This window comes from Melospiza melodia, chromosome 5 (assembly GCF_035770615.1).
Source record: "Melospiza melodia melodia isolate bMelMel2 chromosome 5, bMelMel2.pri, whole genome shotgun sequence".
NCBI classification, from domain to species: Eukaryota; Metazoa; Chordata; class Aves; order Passeriformes; family Passerellidae; genus Melospiza; species Melospiza melodia.
In genome coordinates, this window is record NC_086198.1 from 33,042,553 (window position 1) to 33,061,325 (window position 18,773).

General features: G+C 47.7%; 1 protein-coding gene across 7 annotated transcripts in view; it reads right to left on the reverse strand.

Moving 5' to 3' along the window:
* Positions 1-18,773, reverse strand: part of SLC4A4 (solute carrier family 4 member 4) — a 147,759-nt gene that overhangs the window by 33,787 nt on the left and 95,199 nt on the right. For 6 of the 7 annotated variants that reach the window (XM_063156924.1, XM_063156923.1, XM_063156919.1 and 3 more), the window contains 4 exons: positions 16,040-16,200; positions 13,400-13,579; positions 6,593-6,669; positions 908-1,065 (listed from right to left, as the gene is read on the reverse strand). In XM_063156924.1, the coding sequence (XP_063012994.1) occupies positions 908-1,065; positions 6,593-6,669; positions 13,400-13,579; positions 16,040-16,200 (576 nt within the window). The remainder of the gene's footprint in view (positions 1-907; positions 1,066-6,592; positions 6,670-13,399; positions 13,580-16,039; positions 16,201-18,773) is intronic. The other variant, XM_063156921.1, reaches the window with a different exon arrangement.

Genomic DNA, 18,773 nt, shown 5'->3' on the forward strand with positions numbered 1-18,773 from the left:
ATTTGGAGATATGTTTAAAAAATAGTCAGTGGGATTAGAGTGGGAAGTTGAAACACTGAAGCACACAGAGGCCAGGAACACTGGGGAATGAATAACCTGCTACAGAATGAAGCCACATCTGGGTCCCCACACTTCTACCTGAATACCCAGAGTGTACAGACAGCTGTGGATGTGGCTGTAAGAAACCACTTGATGAAACTGCAAGAAATACAACACTGCTACTACCACTAAAGAGCAAAGCTAGATGCTCTTTTCCCTTTGTTTGGTACACAGAAAGAGGCTAGGATTCCAGCAGCCATCTAACTTCCAGGGCAGCTTAGACAGGCAGGCATACTCAAGCAGTGACTTCAAATATTTAAGAACACAAGATATATTGCTATTTGTGAGACTGAGATTAATTTGCAACATGAGTCATAATAAATAAAATATTTCTCTGACATTTTTCCTTGAGCCATTATGTATTATAAAGCAACAAGCCCCAGTAGAATTGTATGTCCAAGTTCACCTGACTTTTTTTTGCCCCAGGAGGGCCAGAATTGAATTTTCCATCTCTTCTGAGCTGAAGAGGAATAATACGTACAGCAAAAATGCGCAGAGGGAATCTGGGATCCGTACAGAAGGGGCAGGAAAAAAGCCTCAGGACTTCAATTCAACACTGACAGCTCTTAACAACGGCTGAGTTGTTAAGGCAGTGTGTTTGTGTAATGGTTTACTCATAACCAAACTCAGGAGCTGAAAATGATGAAGCAGCTTCAGTGAGTTTTGTTACTTTGCACCACCAATGCTGATAGTTCTGCATGTCACAGCATGGAAGGCATGGAGAACACCTCCTGGCCTGCTGTTTTACCTTGGCCAGGTGGAAATGCAGGTGCCTGGGTGGTGCCTGCCCGGGGCTGGCTGTCCTTACCGTGTGGGGACAGGGACCTCGGTGAGCGCTCCCAGCATGACCGCCTGCTGCAGCCGCACGAAGGCAATGAAGGGGCTCTCCAGGAAATCCACCTCCCCCACCAGCACGTTGGAGGCCTCAGCGTCACGAGGCAGCTTCTTCATGAATTTGTTCTTCAGCTGCAGCAGTGCAAGAGGAGGGAAAAGAAAATTAAGTTGTGCTGGGCATGTTCTTCTCATCTCTGCGCCTCTGTGCAGTAACTGTGCACACTCATGGACCCTGCAGTGCACCCTTGGTCTGGATCCAGCCACGGAGAAATGTCCAGGCTCCAGGGAGACCTCAGCTCAAAGTCTCCAGGGAAGGGGAAAACACCACAGCAGCAGCAGGAGCCCCTGGGTTCTAAAACTCAGCCTTTGTTTGAATTTCAGCAACGACAGAATTAATTTGAATGGAAGGCTTTTTGAAAAGCCTGCCCTCAGCTGGTTCCCAATCTGCCCCCTCTCCCTGGGTGATCTCTGGAGATGTTCTGTGTGTGCCTGGCAAAGGGTGAATGGAGAGGGAGGATGTACTGCCAGGAGCACCAGCAAGAGGGGGGCACTGAACTGGGCTATGAATCCCTAATGAGTTGCATGAGGTGACTCAGGAAGGAGGAAAATGGAAAAAGTCTCCAGAAAATACATGAATTGACTGAACAGGAAGAAAACTGCTGGAACTATCCTACCCCTGCACACTTCAGTCAGGATTACCACCAGAAGAAACAGTAAATAAGCATCAAGGAGCATCGTGGAGGAAGTCTGGAAAAGCCCTACCAGTTTTTCCACAGACAGTGTTTGGAAACACAGTGGTGGTAAAAGAATAATGGGAAGATGGCAAATCCACAACAAACATTTTATTTACCTCACCAGGCTGGCTGTGTGGCTGAACAAAGACCATTCAGCAACACCAGGGCTGGTTTGGACACCTGACCCAAACCCAGGTGATTCTCTGAGGCAGAACTGATCTGCAGCATCTCCTGTGCCCGCTCAGCTCCTGAGGCCAAAGGCTCCAGCCCTTTCCTCTTGCCCAGCACAGCAAACCACTGTCACTAATTTTGAAGAGCTGCCATTATAGTGGGGTTTTTAATCTCCAAATGAGTTTTGCAGCACCACTCACCACTTTCTTAAATCATTTATGAGACAGGTAATGAGTGCAATCAGCACTTAAAATCCATTCTGAACCATTCCCCAAAGAAGCTTTGGAAAGATCTGACTCCTCAGCAGCATCCAGGAACATGGGAGGGATGAGGAAACTTCACTTTCCCCTGCCAAACTGAAGATCATTCCACCCCAACCACTAATGTTATGTTAAAAGCCACAGGTCTCCAGCACTGTACTTGCAAAAAGGCACATCAGCCTCAGAATCCCAATTTCCTTAAATGTACTGGAGCACTGGGATCATCAACACCACTCTGGATTGACTGGTAATGAAAGCAGCTCCTGAGTACACACTCCAAAGTAGCACTTAGGGAAGGTTAATTCCCCTGGAGCTTGAACCTGTCTCTGTCTCTCTGTTTTTCTGTATCTGCTCACACAGAGGTTTAAGATCACCTGATCACCTTCCCACAACTTATCCCTTGAACACGTGCCTCCAGGGTCACCTTCCAGGTTCCAGGCTGCTCTGTCACGCAAGGATGCTTTAGAGGGCCACTGTGGATATGGGGAGAAACCAGGCAGGCAAAACTGCCCTCTGCATCAAGAAAAACAGCCAAAGTAAAGGAAATTCCAGTTAACTAAACTTTCTAGAAGCTTCTCCTTTCCTCCAGAAGGGTGGCATTGATTGTACTGGAAGACAATCATTTTCACAGGAGCTTTGTGGAGTGAAAGTACATCACCCAGGCTGACAGACCTCAAAATTGGGAATGTCTGCTTGCAAGTGTGGAGATGAGAAGATGTTCCAGCAGGAAAAGCAGCAATCACTCCCACAATCAATCCCAATGCATTCCCAAGAATGGGATCCAGCCAGTGCTTTCCTGTCCACAGGTCCCCAGGAAAGGCAGGAGGGCTTCTCTAAACAAGGCCAATTTATTTTTTAACTCCAGCACTGGCTTTGGCACAGATGCCCTGTTGACATGGAAACACTGGGTTGAATACACAGTGTCTACACCACAACAAATAAGAAGGGTTTTGTGCCTCCCTCTGACTGACCACATTCATTCAGAGCCAGGCTCGTCCCACATCCAAGCCCTCTGGAAACACAGATAACACCAGGTCAGGAAACTCCCCTTATATCAACATACATTCCCTTGCTTTATGCTGTTGCATCAGCTCAGGAATAGCAGGTCCCTGGGAAAACAGATTTCCTTTCGTGTCCCCTTTATTCTACATGTTGAGCCCTGAAGGAGTCCTGGTGGTGCAGCCACTTGGAGCTGCCAAGGACATTCTAATAGAGCACAGCCAAGGGCTTCTTGCAGGGGGGGGGGACTGGAGTGGGAAGAGCAGTAGGAACTTCTCCAGCTTCCTGTGCTCTGCTGGCACTGCAGCACCAGAGGGGCTAAGAAAGCACCTACTTGACTTTTTTCAGTCACTCTCCTTCACACATAAGCTGGAAAAAAGAGTTTACAACGTTTTTTAGATATTAAGATGTGGCTGCCCCATCCCTGGAAGTGTCCAAGGCCAGGCTGGACAGGGGTTGGAGCAGCCTGGTCTAGTGGAAGGTGGCCCTGCCCATGGCAGGGGGTGGAATAGGATGATATTTAAGATCCCAATCCATTCTGAGATTATGGGATTCTATGAATACGTTGCTAGTGAAAAATTTGATCCAACAACTTGATATTCAGGAGCTGGAGGAATTCTCCAGCTGTGAGAGGCCCTGGGTTTATGGACATAGCTCCAGCATCACTGGTGTATCTAGCAACAGAGAGCTGGGAGCCCAGGAGGGGGTAGGAAGTCTAGATGCTCATTTATTAACTGCTATATAGAAAAGAAGAATAAATTGTCCCAAAATGCCACTGCTTGTCTCTCCAGCTGCAAATGCCCAGGGCATTAACTGCAGCCAACAACTCCTAAAATACGACAAATGAAGGCAAGTCCCTTCTCTGTGCTGCCACCTCAGGAGCAGTGCTCTGCCAAAGCAAACACAATGAAAGGGAATACAACTCCTCTTCCCTAATTACCTTGCTAAAATGCCAAGCAAGCTCACAGCACAGAACATGACAAAAGAGCAAACCCCCAGTCTGCGGGCCCTTACTGAAGCTGTTTCTCATCAAAGTGGTTTGGGTCAGGGCTTCTGCAGGATCCTGAGCCAGCCTCTTTGCCATCCCAGTGGATCCAGCCACCACTCCCATGGTAGAGAGAGCTGGCTGGTGCAAACTGCCTGATTCAGCAGGCATAAGGAGCATCCTGAGCCAGGCGGAGCTGTCTGGGTCCTGGCAGCAGGGATGAATGCGGGAGGATTCTCTGACAGATCACATCTCTGACATGCACGTGAAACCTGAACCTTTCAACATCCAGAGAAAAGGAGCAGGAATGCTGCAGATTAGAGGAGTATGCTGGCTATGAGCTCCCTAGATTATTAGTTGCACCATTCCAAATTGCACTAAAGGTTGCAGAACAGAATATTAAAGATGTAGGAAGACAGGAAAATCACTGAAGGTACAAAGAAGTTTGGTCAAAGCCTTTTTTCCTCTGAAACATGGGCATGCAATCCTCTACCTGTGTAAAACCAGAGATTGATTAAGGATGCAGGAAGGATGCAGGAAGGCAGTCCTGCTCCACACAGCTGCTATAGACTGACCTCACCCCTCACATTTCTTACAGGCACACAAATAAATAAAAACTGGGATGTTCTGTGTCTCCAGCACTCCCCTCTGCCTGTATGGCCTCACTGACTGTCCAGCTTCCAGATGGGATGCCCAAATAACAACAGCCAGTCTCCCTGCTGCCAAGGCAAGTGAACCTGCTTCCTTTGCAGCTCCTGCTGTGCTAACATGATGGATTATTGCTGTGCCTGTGTATGGCACACTGAGTCCTGCTCAAGGAAGCTGCCAGGCACCACCACAATGCCACAAATTCAATCAAGGCAGGACTTTGAGTCGATCAGCCATGAAAACTGAGCTCTAAGGTGATGTCTCAAGGTGCAGGAGGACAAGGCTCCCACTTTGCACAGAGTTCATCAGCAGGACATGGGCTAATTAACTAAGAGGATTTTTGGAACTCTACACTTAGCAAGAAATAGTTCTCACCATCAAGAGCCAGGCATTATGTACACTGGAAGTTAAGAACTTTGGAGCCTGCTCCCAGCTGCATCTATTAACAGATTTCCCTATCAGTGCTACCAAAACCATCTATTTTTATACCTATTCTTCACAAAAGTCCATTATCTGAATTTCCTGAGAGAGAAGGGGCAGTGGAGACTGTCTGCACTGCTGAGAGCTGCAAAGCTGCAGCAATGCTCAGCCCCAGCTTTAGGCTGGTCTAGCATTAAAACCACAAGTACAATGGGATTAAAAATGTCACACAGCAGTCCAATGCTGTTTTTTGTCCAATGACAAAAAACTATTTAACAATCCTCCTTCTTCCCCAGGTGTGGCTGTGTGTACTAAAGGAAACAGGTATTTTGGAAACACAACCAGTACAGGTGATACTAGAACATACTATGACATTGCATGACTCTGAGATCAGTGCAAAACACACTGCTCCCCTTCTCTTTCCATGGAAAGTGTATTTCTTTAGGCAAATATCAATTTCTTTTTAAAATGTTTAATTAGCCTGAACTCACTATTGTACCTCAATTATGTTGTTGTGTCCCTTTCAGGATTTACAGAATACTGTGACCAGCCATTGTTGAAGGATGGGAGCCATCCCCAACTGGCCAGCAAGGCTGTGCTACCCAAACAGGTTTCCAAAGTGACTCTCATTTGCATTCAGAATCACCATGAGACTAGGGAATGCTGGAAGATGCAGACCAAAAAAGAGATTCTCCGAAAGAAACAGCCAGGCTTTGAGAGTAACCCACTTTTTGAACCCAGACAAAGGTTTTTTGAAACTTGCACAGAGACCTCATTCAGACACCAGTTTTTCTAAGAGTGGGAATAAACTCACTCTCACCCCTCAGAGGCAGCAGCCTGGGGGAAGGATGGAAGCACACACAAAGGCAGCCCGTATGCCATACCACAAACATTTCCCTGGGCTAGCAAAGAGGTCAAGGCATGGACATTTGTCACTGGAGGCCAATTTTAACTCTATTACTGACTGCATTTTGGAGCTGCTCTCCCACATCACCTGTGAGCACAGCCACCTTCCCACTAGGATGTGCAAGGGGAGGTGGCACCTTTGTTCCACCAGTTGCTGCAGCTGGGATACATTGCCCTGAGTACTCCTGCTCTACCCCATACTTCCTGTGAACATTCAGCCCAGGGTGCTCCTCTGCAGACCCTTGTAATCCCTCAGCAGGGAGAGGATCCAAAATCCATCACTCCCAGAGTATTTTACCTCCTTTCTCATGGGGATCAGCAAGATGCCATCTACGTGGTGTCACTTGATTCGGACCTTGTAAGAGATGAACCTGCTGTTTGCACGAGTTGGTGCTAAAAGAGTCCAGGAACTAATCACAGGACTCAAAAATACTCACTCCTCTTGTTTCCGGGGCTAAGGTACAGAGGAGCCTTTTGCCCAACATCCAGCTCCTCTCCAAACTCATCCCCAAGAAAAGGCTGGGCCCGGAGCTTACCTGGTCCTTCTCAGGCTTGTCTGAGATGTCGTTGAGGCTGGTGGAGGTCAGGTTTCGGTGAGCCATGGCTGGGCTGCCTGGAGGAACAACACCAACAGCAGTTAAAGCACCTGCTTGGATCCAGTCAGAACACAGAGGCTCAGGCTACAGCATCACCTTTCCTTGGGAGGCTGATGTGGGGAATTCCAGACCCTGACAAGCTGCTTTCTGTCACTTCATGTGGCACAGGGGGGGTTTAAGACACTAACACTTTGTTACCTCTGACCCTCCTAGCAGTCCAGTGACTCCAAGGACAGCAAAAGAGTCCAAGAATTTCCATAATTCCTGCCTGTGGGAGATAAGCAACACAGCACCACGCTGCTGGCCAGCTCACCCAGGACCCCACCACAAACTCATCCCTCCACAGAGCTGGGACCTTCCACAGTGTACAGCCCTGGCCTCAGCCCCTCTCAGCATCCCACGCACTGCACACAGCACAGGCAGAGAGGGGGAGCAGCTCCTGCTCCTTTGAGACAGCCCCTAATGAATGCCTCCCTCGGTCTAAGCAAGCTCATTAACTGAGCTCAGGAGCATCTCACTGATTAAAACAACGTGTGTGCCACACCGACGGGCCAGGAGTCAACAATTCCTGACACCATATTCTCCAGAGAGGTGAAGAAACTCTCCAGAGACACAGCACAATAATTACATTTAAACCAACCCAAACAAACAACAAACTAATAGTAAACAAAGGCTTCTGGGACGGATACAGGATCAGAAATCACAGTGGTCATTATGAACAGTAAAAATTATCCTGAAATGTTCCCATCCCTTCTCATCACATTTGCAGGAACCTGAAACACAGCACCAGGAGCTTTTATCCCAGAGCTTCTGACCACGAACTTCATTGGAAAGGGAGGAAATATAAAGGAAGAAAAAATGGCAAGGAAGCATCTCCCAATTGAGGCTGTGTTTTGAGACCAAATTTATTTTATATTATTATAAGGAATGTCCAAGTTCTCAGTGTTCATCAGCTCCCAGCACAAACAATCTCAATAATAAATCAGCATCAGGAGCTGGGAATAAAAAGGACCAGGAATAAAAAACTCTGGACTCTCCAGAGCTGGGTTTTCTTTACAACATATGTGGGTATAGATTCAAAGTAGCTGTATCTGCTGTGTGTTACTACCACGTCCAGCAACACCAGCACAGCCAAAGCTGTTTGGACAAATTAGACAAATCACATGCCACAAAGGGAGATCCCCAGCTCCAATTCTTCCTGCTGTTATTTAAGACCCCATTTAACTGCTATTTTTTCCAGATTACATCACTTGTTTGCTTTGTTTATTGGATTCCAAGCTGACTGTTCCCTGGGATATAATGACCCTTCTCCCCAGAGGAGGAGGCTTTGTGCCTTTCTCTCCCCTTGCCAGCAGCCTCTCCTTCTCCTGGAGAGGTCAACATAGCCACACAAACTCAGAGCAGCTCCAAACAAATCTTCTCCTAATGGTCTCCACATAGCCGCACAAACACAGAGCAGCTCCAAATAAACATGCGGAGTACAAAGTTTTGGCTGCTGAGACCCCTGTGGAGGACTTCTGGCCCATGACATTCACCCTTATGGTGCTTGCTAACAAAGGATCATTTCCTGATCCAGGCCCAATTCCCATTCCTGTCTCTCTGGCAAAGGTGACCTGAGCCTGTCCATGGCTGTGCTCAGCCAAGGACTCATGAGGGAAGTACAGCAGGCAGTCCAAACCCCTCCATGCCATTACCTATGAATCAGCTCCACAGTCATCTGGCAAGGGGAATACCCTGGAATTCAGACTTCAGTCACTTGTCATGGTCACCACAGAACACTTCCATAAGCTGCCAACACTGCCATAAGCTGTGCCCTCCTGGAAGGAGCAGTGCACTCCTCTGGGATCAGCAAGGCTCCCTGACACAGGGAATCAGACAGGAGCAGTGCCAGAGACCTGTCCAGCTCACCCCAGAGAGATCAAGCTGGCAGACTATTTCTGAGGATAATTTATACAAAAATTACAATATTTAAGGCCCTTTAACAGGCAAAGGATACTTCAAGAGACAAAAAAAAAGTGCCAGCAGTCATCCTAGACTGCCCTTGGAAGGGGAGAATGGCCTGACCTACCTGCTTCATCCCAGATGAAGGAAAGAAGGCAAACAGAATGAAACAGAGCGATAACAGGAACAGCCAGAGCAGCACACTCCCCACAGAAGGCACCCACGCTCTCCCCACTGTTAGGTTAACGCACCAGCAAGCATTAGAGCCTGGCTGTGGCACTGCCTGTCCCCCCTGCCCTGCTGGCCCAGCCCCCCTGGCACTGCCCACACTTACTGAGCCATCCCACGCTGGGGCTGCGCGGCACTCCCAGCTCATCGTCCAGCGTGCGCGTGGCCAGGCAGGGCACCGAGCTCTCCAGCGGGCTGCGCGCTGGTGCCGGCCACGCGGGACACGGCAGCGGCAGCAAGGAGCAGCAAGAGAGCAAAGGGGAAAAGTTAAAAGAAAAAGAAAAGAAAAGAAAATTATGGCAGAAAGAAAGGCTCAAGCAGTGGTACAGCGAAGCCAGGCAGGACAGAAGGTTGGAGCTGCACAGTGCGGTCACCGAAGCCCACTCATTTAGATCCTGACTTCTCCTCCGCAGCTCCACCTCGCAGCCTTCACTCGGCAGGGCTGGACACAGATTTCCATCCCTGGTGTCTCAAATTCAGGCATCTTTGAAGCAGATCTCATGGAGGTGAGTGGGCAGCTGCAGTGCTGGTGGCACTGAGCAGTTTCAGGCTGCAGCACCATCAGTAACAATAGGTTTTTGAAAATAAAGATCAGGTCGTGTCCCAGGAGCCAACTTTGAGCATCCTGCTCCCATCTGTACACACTCAGGCACACCAACCCAGACTTGGAAATGCTCACCTTAGTCTGCCATGCTTCCAATGATGCCAGCATACACATTGATAGGGATTTTCCAAGCATTCTCAGACACCACCTCATTTCTGGTATTGTTCAGCTGATGCCACTGTTCAGCTACAAAGGCACTGAGGTCCCAGTTCATGTGAAAAGCACTGAACTGATTAATACTGAACCAGAGGAGCCATGGCTGCCTCATCCCTGAAAGTGTCCAAGTGACAGGGCTTGGAGTAACCTGGGCAAGTGGAAGGTGTCCCTTCCAGTGGCAGGGGGCTGGAACAAGATGGTCTTTCAGCTCCCTTCCAACCCAGAGTCCTCTAGGATTCTAAAGTGGGATAAAACCTCTCTCCCTGCCCCAGCCAGGTATCCTCCAGTCTGTGCCTCAGCTGACAGCCTGCTATTCCCACTCAACTGTTTCCAAACCATGCTGCCAGCACAGTGTGAACAAACAGTGCTCAGGAGGTGTTTAAGCAGCACCCACGCAGTGATGGGACCATGCCATTATTTATGGTGGTTAAACACACACACTTAAACACATCACAGTTTTCTACAGTCTCTGCCAGCTTGGGTTTAGCAGCATTTCATCATTTCTCACTTGCCAAAGGCTCCCACAGGTGTTAAATTATACAAAACGCTGGCAGGCACAAAGCTCTGAAAGAAAAATCTCAAAATGGAAAGCAAATGTCATCACAGAAGGCTGGTAAATATATTGCTCAGTCCTCCAGTCAGGCACCTGCAGAAGGGATGGGCACCACAGATCCCATGTTATAGCATGGCAAAGCTCAAGGTGTGCCAGCTGGAGAGCTGCTAGCCCAGGTATCATGTACTGCTCCAGGGGTGTAGGACAAGGGCTGTGCCAGGAAGGAATACAAACAACTCTTCAAAAGCCACTCAACAAAATGAGACACACACAAAAGCCTGGCAAAAACCCCTGCAGGAGTCTCATCAATATGTAACATGGAAATATCCTTGCTGAACACTTCATACAGTTCACCCTTCTACCAATGGAAGCAAGCAAAAGGGCTGTGTCTTCACAAGGTAACATGGAGGAATTGCTTAGTCCAGCTTTGTACACCCAGAATTTTGGCAATCATCTTTTTCCCAGACAACAGACAGCAATGGAGTGCTGTGATTTATCCTCTTCCATCCATGGCACACAGGGAACTACCCTCTTTGCCCAATTCCTTTCCCAGAGCAAAGGGATTCCTGATAAAACATCCTGCCAGAGCAGGTGTCAGAGCACACCTTGGCCATGTCTCTGCCCATTTGATCACTACCTTGCCTTCAAACAGAGCAGTGACATCAAAGATGGGGGCTGAGGATGACCCACCCAGGTACCACAGAGCCACCCCCATCCCTAGGGAGGGTTGGGAAAGGATAGAGATGCTCCAGGATCAGTTATGGCAAGGAGATGGGCAGAGACATCTCTCTTTCTTAGGTTCCTGAATTTCTAGAGGCATCTGGGATAACTGCATGGGGCTCATTCATCTCAGAAGTCAAAAGTAAGAATATTTTGGAGGCCCTAAGACTTCCGTTAATTAAGCACTCTGAACCAAATGAGATAGAGGCACCACAGGATTTTTTTGAGCCATGGCCCAGGGTGTATTTCCAAATTTCTAGATCTAACAAACAGATCCCACCCCTGGAAATGTTCAAGGGCAGGTTGGCTGGCTGCAGAGGGTGTTCCTGCTGAGCCAGTGAAGCAGGGGGCAGCTGCACCAGGCTGTAAAGCTGTTGTGCAGAAGGCAGGCGGATGCTCAGACCTATTGGATGGAAGTGTCACTGACACTGAGATGAAAACAAACACCTACCTGGAAAGAAACTCAAGGGGAATTTAGGAGTGCCTGGGGCTGGTGGCACAGTCATTAGGGTGATTAGCTATGCTAAGAGACAGCTGCATTCCTGTTGGCCTCATAAAATTTTTATCTGTCTAAAGGACACATGAGACACTCACTGAATCCAAGGTATAACCTGATCAAATACATTCTGTAGTTACTTCTCCATTAAAGTGTAAATAATAAATAACAGTAACGACTACACATCAGGTTTTTCCCCCATATGTCAGTCTTGCCCTCCTGAAGTCTCAATGCATTTGTACTGTCACGGAACAGAGTGTGTTACACATCCTCAGAGCACATCAATATCCCAGGAGGAAGAACAGAGACAGAACACCATAACACGAGTGCCTGAAGACCAGACCAGAAAAGAATTCCTGGAGAATCAGTCCAACTGAGCCAGGACCTGCACAGCCCATTCAAACAAGAACAAGAAATGAATGATATTGAAATCACTTAAAATCCAAGCAAAGAAGGCCTTTAGCCATGAAAAATGAGCAGGGGCTGAGTGAGACTGTGAGGAATGTCCTTTGTCAGCATCACTCTTCCTGGGATAAGCTCTGCCTATGTGCAGGAAAAGGGGTTTGCAGCCGAGAACTGAGGGCATCCCCTACAAGAGGTGACTGAAACACTTGAGCACCAAGGCATGTCTGTCTGGGGTTCAGCCTCCCACACACTGTGGCCACAGGCCAGGGTTCTGCTCCCCACAGCAAAGCCGACCATCACAGGCCCAGAAAGGACTTGGGTCATGGAGGTGGTACCAGAAAGCAGCTGCCTTCCATCCAAACCATGGGGAGCATACCATGGGAAGGCATCCAGAAGGCCAGGCTGGCTGGGGCTTGTAGCAATGTGCTCCAGCAGAAGGAGTCCCTGCCCATGGCTCCTCCAGCTGTAGCACTCATCTGGCCATGCTGTCCCTAAAGCTGTCATTTCCTCCCAGTGCTCTCCCCAGAGCCCAGTCCCTCTCTGTTCCATTGGCCTCCTGCAGGGATGCTCACTGTGAAAACTCCTTTGGTTCACGTTACTGCACCTTGCCTTACTCCCTCACTCACCACCTTATCAAGGCACAGACATGACAGGAGGTATCACCCAGAGCAAGGAACAGTCTCCACACACATACACACTCCTGCTGCAAAACCAAAGGATGATCCAAGGTAGGAAATATTAATGAAGTGTGAGAATAGGTTAGGGAGGAATGTTAGGGTGAGTTTTAGAAGCCAAACACAGCAAGCTAAGAGGCCTTTGGTAGTGCAAGAAGAAAATAATTTTCTTCATTTGCTCTTATTTCTGGGTATTTTAAAATGGCAACTTTTAACCCAATTTCCAGACTGTCACAGGAGACAGTCGAGAGAACTCCAAGGCATGACAAGAGGCATAAAACTCCTCTTTTCTTTATTACCATGAGCAAGAAGATCCCAAATCTCCACCCAGGGGCAAGCACTGAGTCAGTGTCCAGGCCTCCATAGCTGTCTGCATACACACACACACACACATTTAGGGACACCACTACCAACATGGCACTACCTATTACACCTTTTTTAGAGAGAACAGGACACATATTCACAACACACACCACAAAATTATTTTAGGAGGAATAAAGCAGGATGGAAATCAGCTTTACCCCACTGGACAATGATTTTATTGCAATAAAATGCAAGCTAGGTGTTACTGCCAGGTCATTTTTGATTCACAGTGCTACTGACACTGTTACAGACACAGAATGTGCGTGGAAGCTTTGTCTCTGCCCAAATAATTCAGATGACCAGCCTTTTAGGGTTCAGGCCCCACCAAAGTTTTTGGCAAATCTCTCTTTCCTATCGCTGCTCCTAAACCACCTCCTAGACGCCAGCTGTGAGAGCACCCCCTGCCTTCCAGCCTGCCCCTGGATCCCTGCCAGTCCAGTGAAGGTGTGCTTAGAGTGCTGTGCCAGGGCCAAGCAGCTGCAGAGCCCCCACTGATGCGCCATCAGCACGGCCTTGCTGCTCCTGGGGTTAGGAAGCGGGGTCAGGGCCACGCAGTTAGTTCTGGGCGGGTGGGCTGCTGTGACAGAGAAGGCAGCCTCTGCATTACCATTATCGGGGTTGGAAAACATCCTACTTGCACTGGAGACGGTCTTTCCAATGTCAGCCAGCGAGCGCAGGTTGGATTTCTTGGTCTGGTGCCGGTGCTTCCTGAGCAGCGTGTAGGTAACCTTGTCCTTCAGGTCGGGTTTCAGCAGCCCCGTCTCGATCTGATTGTCAACGATCATCTCTGTGGCCACACGGGAAGGGGGAGGGAGGGGAGAGCAAAATTAACCACAGAGCTCAAAACCACTTCCAGGGAGAGCAGAGAGAGAGGGCTTGGAGGCATTTTCACCCTGCCTTTTTGAAGACTTTCTCACCATCTCAAAGCCAGCTTTTGTTTCTATGAAAATCTCTTTTAGACATTCCTCTTGAAACAGGACATAAGCACTTCCATCCAGCATGAGCCACTAACACACAGCTATTGCACTGAGATTCCCTTCTGCTATTTCCTACATGCCATGGAGCCTATTTCAAAGACCAGGGTAAGCCAATTCTTAGCTCAGAAATGGAATCCCCTCTCAGCCTGGACTTTCTTAGAGATACTACTACTCTATGGCAAGTTCCATGATGCCCCCATAAAGCACACAGAAAATCTTCTATCAGCTTCAACAAGGCCTGAGTTCACCTTGCAGGCCCCCAGTAAAACTTAATCTAAAGATAGGAAGAAATCCTGGAGATGAGCCACTAATTAAATCATTCACTTGCAGGACTGAAGTGATGGCAACTACAAGCGGCAGAACTTGCTCCAGTTACCACGGGATGTATTATATGGCTTTACTTTTCATGGAGTCACCAGGAGAAAAGGCCCCCAGCACCCTCAATCCCTGCTCACTTCCCATCAATTCCCTCCTTTCTCCTCCCTTATCCCAGAGGAAAAAGGCAGAAAGGTGGCCAGACTTATGAAGAATGTCCCCTGTGAAGTAAGTCTGGCATGAAGTTGTTCCCTTGGTAACTTGAGTTCACATGCTGTCCCCTGAGGGCAAGTGGCAGCTCATATTTGTCTGCTGGTAACTTTTATTTGTGCTAATAATAAAAGTTATGGCAAGGGGGAGGCAGGACATGCATCACATTTGCTAACTCAGTGAGTCAGAAAGTCATCCTCTACGTGCTGCTCAGAATTAAAGCCTCTTCAATTCCCCAAGGAAGCACCTAGCTCTTCCTCTCAAATTAAGACAGGGTGGGCAGAAGCACGTAGGTACCCTTACACAACATGCCTGGCAAAAGGCTGACCTTTGCTAAGTGTTACTTTAATACAAGCTTTTCTGGCTCGTGGTTTTGGTTAGTGAATTTTGGAGTATTTCCTTCAGAACCTACATTCAAGTTTTATCCTTCTCTATCTGGCACTTCCCTTCCCTGTTGCAGACAAAACACAAACAACAGAGAGTTTTTCTTTGGAGTTTTCCTTTCCTGTGTGTCACTACCAGACACAAGCCAAGTGATCATGATTAAATCATCCTGGAAATCCAGTCCTGTATATCCCTACCTGTCTGATTAAGGGTCTGGACCAGCAAAAACACCCCGCTCAGGACAGTGTCACAGTGTCACAGCAACAGCAACCACCAATGTGTAATTTAATCTCCTAGGAATTAGATTTAATTTGGGGGTTGAAGAAGGAGATTGAAGGTGACATCTCGAAGGGACTTCAAAAGAAAATTTAATGTTTGAGGGTTTAAGGTTTTGGACCATGAACACCAGCTTCTGAACCAGGTTAACATTCAGCAGAAAACTTGAGAACTTCTTGGGAGGTTTATTTTGTTAAAACTTTGCAAAGCTGTGCATTTGGATACACAGACACAAAAGCAAAGGAAGATACATGTCACCATAAGCACATGCAAAACTAAGTTCAAAACTCTGTATTTAACACCAGAAACACCAGTAATTCCAAGTCTGAAGATCCAGTGTATGGGAGAATTCAATGCCATGATAATTTTGACCTTACTTCCTGAGATGATCATTCAAAGCACTGAGTTTTGGCAGAGAAAGTACTTAATTTTTCTCTTTTAGATCCCCTCATGTAATGGCTCTTAAACTCAGCATTTTGGTTAAATGTCCCTCCACTGGATGGCTCACTTGGAAAATTTATTTTCCCTAAGTTCTCACACACCATGGGCAACATGATCTGGCTCTCAGCATGTCACCAAGCGTCACCCTGGGCCACAGCTGATTTGACCATACAAAACCTGCCCTCCCACTCTGCAGAGCAGAGCACCAGCTGGTGCTGGGGTGCTCTCCCCTCTCCCTTGTTTGGGATGGGGAATATCCCATCCTAAACACAGCCCCATATGCCCTTAGTGGGCATCTGAACACCTCAGCCAAGAGCAGCTCCTAGCCCAAGTTGTTCTGCATAAACAGTACCTGATGGGTGTCTCTGCTCCAGACACATGGCCCTTCCATGTTCACCTTTTCCATAGTGGACATAAATTAAATGGATGTCTTTTTCCTGCACTGAGAAGGACTCTTTTAATCTATCTGTTATCTCTTTCCAGGTACTTTCTAGTTATTCCCTCTTATTCCTTTTTCTTTCATTTTTTCCTCTTTTATGGGAAAAGCAGCGCTTTTTCATTAAAACCACCCATAAAGCCAGACCAGAGTTAATAAAAATTTGTGGGGAAGTGGTGAGAGAAAGAACCAAGGCAGGTGTACTTACCCACCACCTGTGGGAGGGAAGAAGCCTCCATATCCAGCATGATGGAGCCCTTCTCTATGCACGTCCTCAGCTCGAACAAGCTGTGCAGGGACAAGGTGGCCACGTGCGGTTTGCTCCATCGCTCCCCACCTTGCTCTACCTTCTCCTCAAACTTGATCCACCTGCAACAGGGCAGAGCAATGACATGGGGTTAAGGCTGTTGCTTCCTTGCAGGGAAATAAATCAGCATTTCTGGAAATAAGGCAACTTGTCCTTCATTATCTGGGCAGTTCTGGTTTAATGGTTGGACTCTATCGTCCTGGAGGGCTGTCCAAATGGAATGATTCTGTGATTCAATTTCAGGCAATAAAATATGGAATCAGCCACTGCCAAGATGGAGGCAGCGTGGAATACTGCTGTCCCATGCCCACAGGCTGACAAAGATGGGAAGAGAGGAGCACAAGCTAGTCATGTCTGAAGGTGCTTTTAGAGGACAAATGAGCCACCAAAGGAGAAGGCACAAATTAAGGAGCTCATTCTTTCCCTCCAGCTGCTGTTTAATGATTTAACCAAGCAGGTTTGAAAAACCCAGAAAACTTATCTCTAATGGAAGGTGAGAGCAAAGGGTGAATCCTGGTTGTGCAAAACATTCTTTATACCCCTAAAACTACATCCCAAGAGCAGAGAAGCAGGAGGCTCCCTGTCCCTGGCAGGCAGCCCATTCCCAGTTCCTCCTGTAGCCTTGACCCTGCCCTTGGCCCTGCTGTGCCCAGCCCAACAGCGTGCAGGGATGGGCAGTGGGGATGGAGTACAGGGCTCCTGTGGGCCTGGGGGATCTCAGCTGGCCCATACCTTCTTCCTCACCACAGCATCCAGCAACAGTTCTGCTGTAAACTGGGGGTGCAGGAAAACGTGGTCCAGTATGCCCTAATGGCAAAGCAGAAATGCTTTTTAATCCCCTCTTGAGACACCATTTTAATATATGTGGAAAATGAAAATTCCAGTGACTAATATAAAGACATTATTAAGAAAAAGGTAAGGAATAAGGTAAGGAAGCTCATAAATTTGTTCAAAAGAATATTATTAACAGCAAGGGAAATTATCTTTAATCCTGAAAAATGTATTACTTGAGGATTAATCAATTACGCTTCACAACTGCAATAATCTCTTTCTGAGACTTTGTTTTTTTAAAGCTGCTTTTTAACTCAAGATAAAAGACTGATTTTCATCTCCAATTAATAAGGTCCTTTTAGTTCACAAAAAATAAGTGTTTCCTAGGACACCTGAGGGATCTGGGTGGATGCAAGTCTGTGCACTTGAGGGGCTTTGTGTGGAGCCACATTTACCCTGTAACAGCAGGAAGGCTGCAAATTACCAGTGTTTGTCCTTCCAGGGAAAGTGATTACTCACAACTATCAATATTTGGTTTCTGTTTACTTTTCTCACTGCAACCCACAGTCCCAACACAATACACCAAACATTAACTTGCAAACCTGGGTGAACAAATGCCTGCTGGATTCACACCACCAGAGAGTGGTGTGGGTTGGGAGGGACCTCACAGCTCCCCTAGTTCCAAACTGCTGCCATGGGCAGGGGCACCTTCACTAAGCAGGGAATGCCTGCATTCCAGAGGTGCTCACAGGATGCCGAGTGAGGCACAAAAAGGAGAAGACCTGCAGCAGCTGGAGAGCCCCAGCCTGTTGTGAGGAGCACTGAAGTATCTTTGGGGACCAAGACATGCCCAGCATAGCGTGGGGATATTCTCTCTAAAAGGCAGAGAGATGGCAGGAAGGTGATGGGATTACAGAGAAAAGGAATGACAGTGCTAGACTGTTGGATGGTGGATATGGGTTTTTTGAACTTCTGTTATAATCATTTTTGTTCTATAAGCTGTGCCAGGAATTACATTTCTATCCTTCACAATTTTACACCTGATAATACCACCACAGCTTTCACGGGCTGCTGGGAGCGAGGTGCAGCAGACAGAAGGAATGTGTAGGTGTCAGAACAGAGCAGGAAGGAGATGAGGAAGGTAATTTGATTGTTTGCTCTCTCAAATATGAGTGCAGCCTTTAGCCCTGCAACAGCCTGAAGACAGCATTGCTTTCCCCAGCTGGGAGCTGTGCAGTTCTACACTGGGCCAGGGGAAGCATAGACCCTACAAGGTCTCTTCTGTCCTCTCCTCTCTCCTCCACCCACACAGCCCTGCACTTGCTCCTGTGATCAGTAGCTGCTCCTGCAACTTCCCAGCTGTGGGAGCTGTTCTGTACCAGCAGATGTGAAACAACCCCAAAACAGCTGGCAGACCCTGTGCCCACTGAAGCACAGCACCAGCCAGCTCTGGATGCACTGGGAGATGCTCAGGTGCTCTCAGGAGGATCTATGGTACAAGATTAAGTAATTTCAGCAATGTACTGAAAAATCCCGAGCAATCAGACACTTTGTAAGATCACTATCCACAAAGGCAGGAGGTTGGGTGAATTTAGAAACTTAACAGCACTTCAACAGGGTGCTTTGTTACATTCTGTGTCATTTATACAAAGAATCATGGATCCATTCAGGTTGGCAAAGTCCTCTACGATCATCCAATCCAAACATTAATCCAGCAAAGCCAAGGCCACCACCAACCCATGTGCCTAAGCATCACATCCACACATTTGTTAAACCCCACAGGAGATGAGGACTCCACCACTATCCTGCACAGACAACCCTATGGGTGAAGAAAGTTTTCCTAATATCCAACCTAAACCTCCCC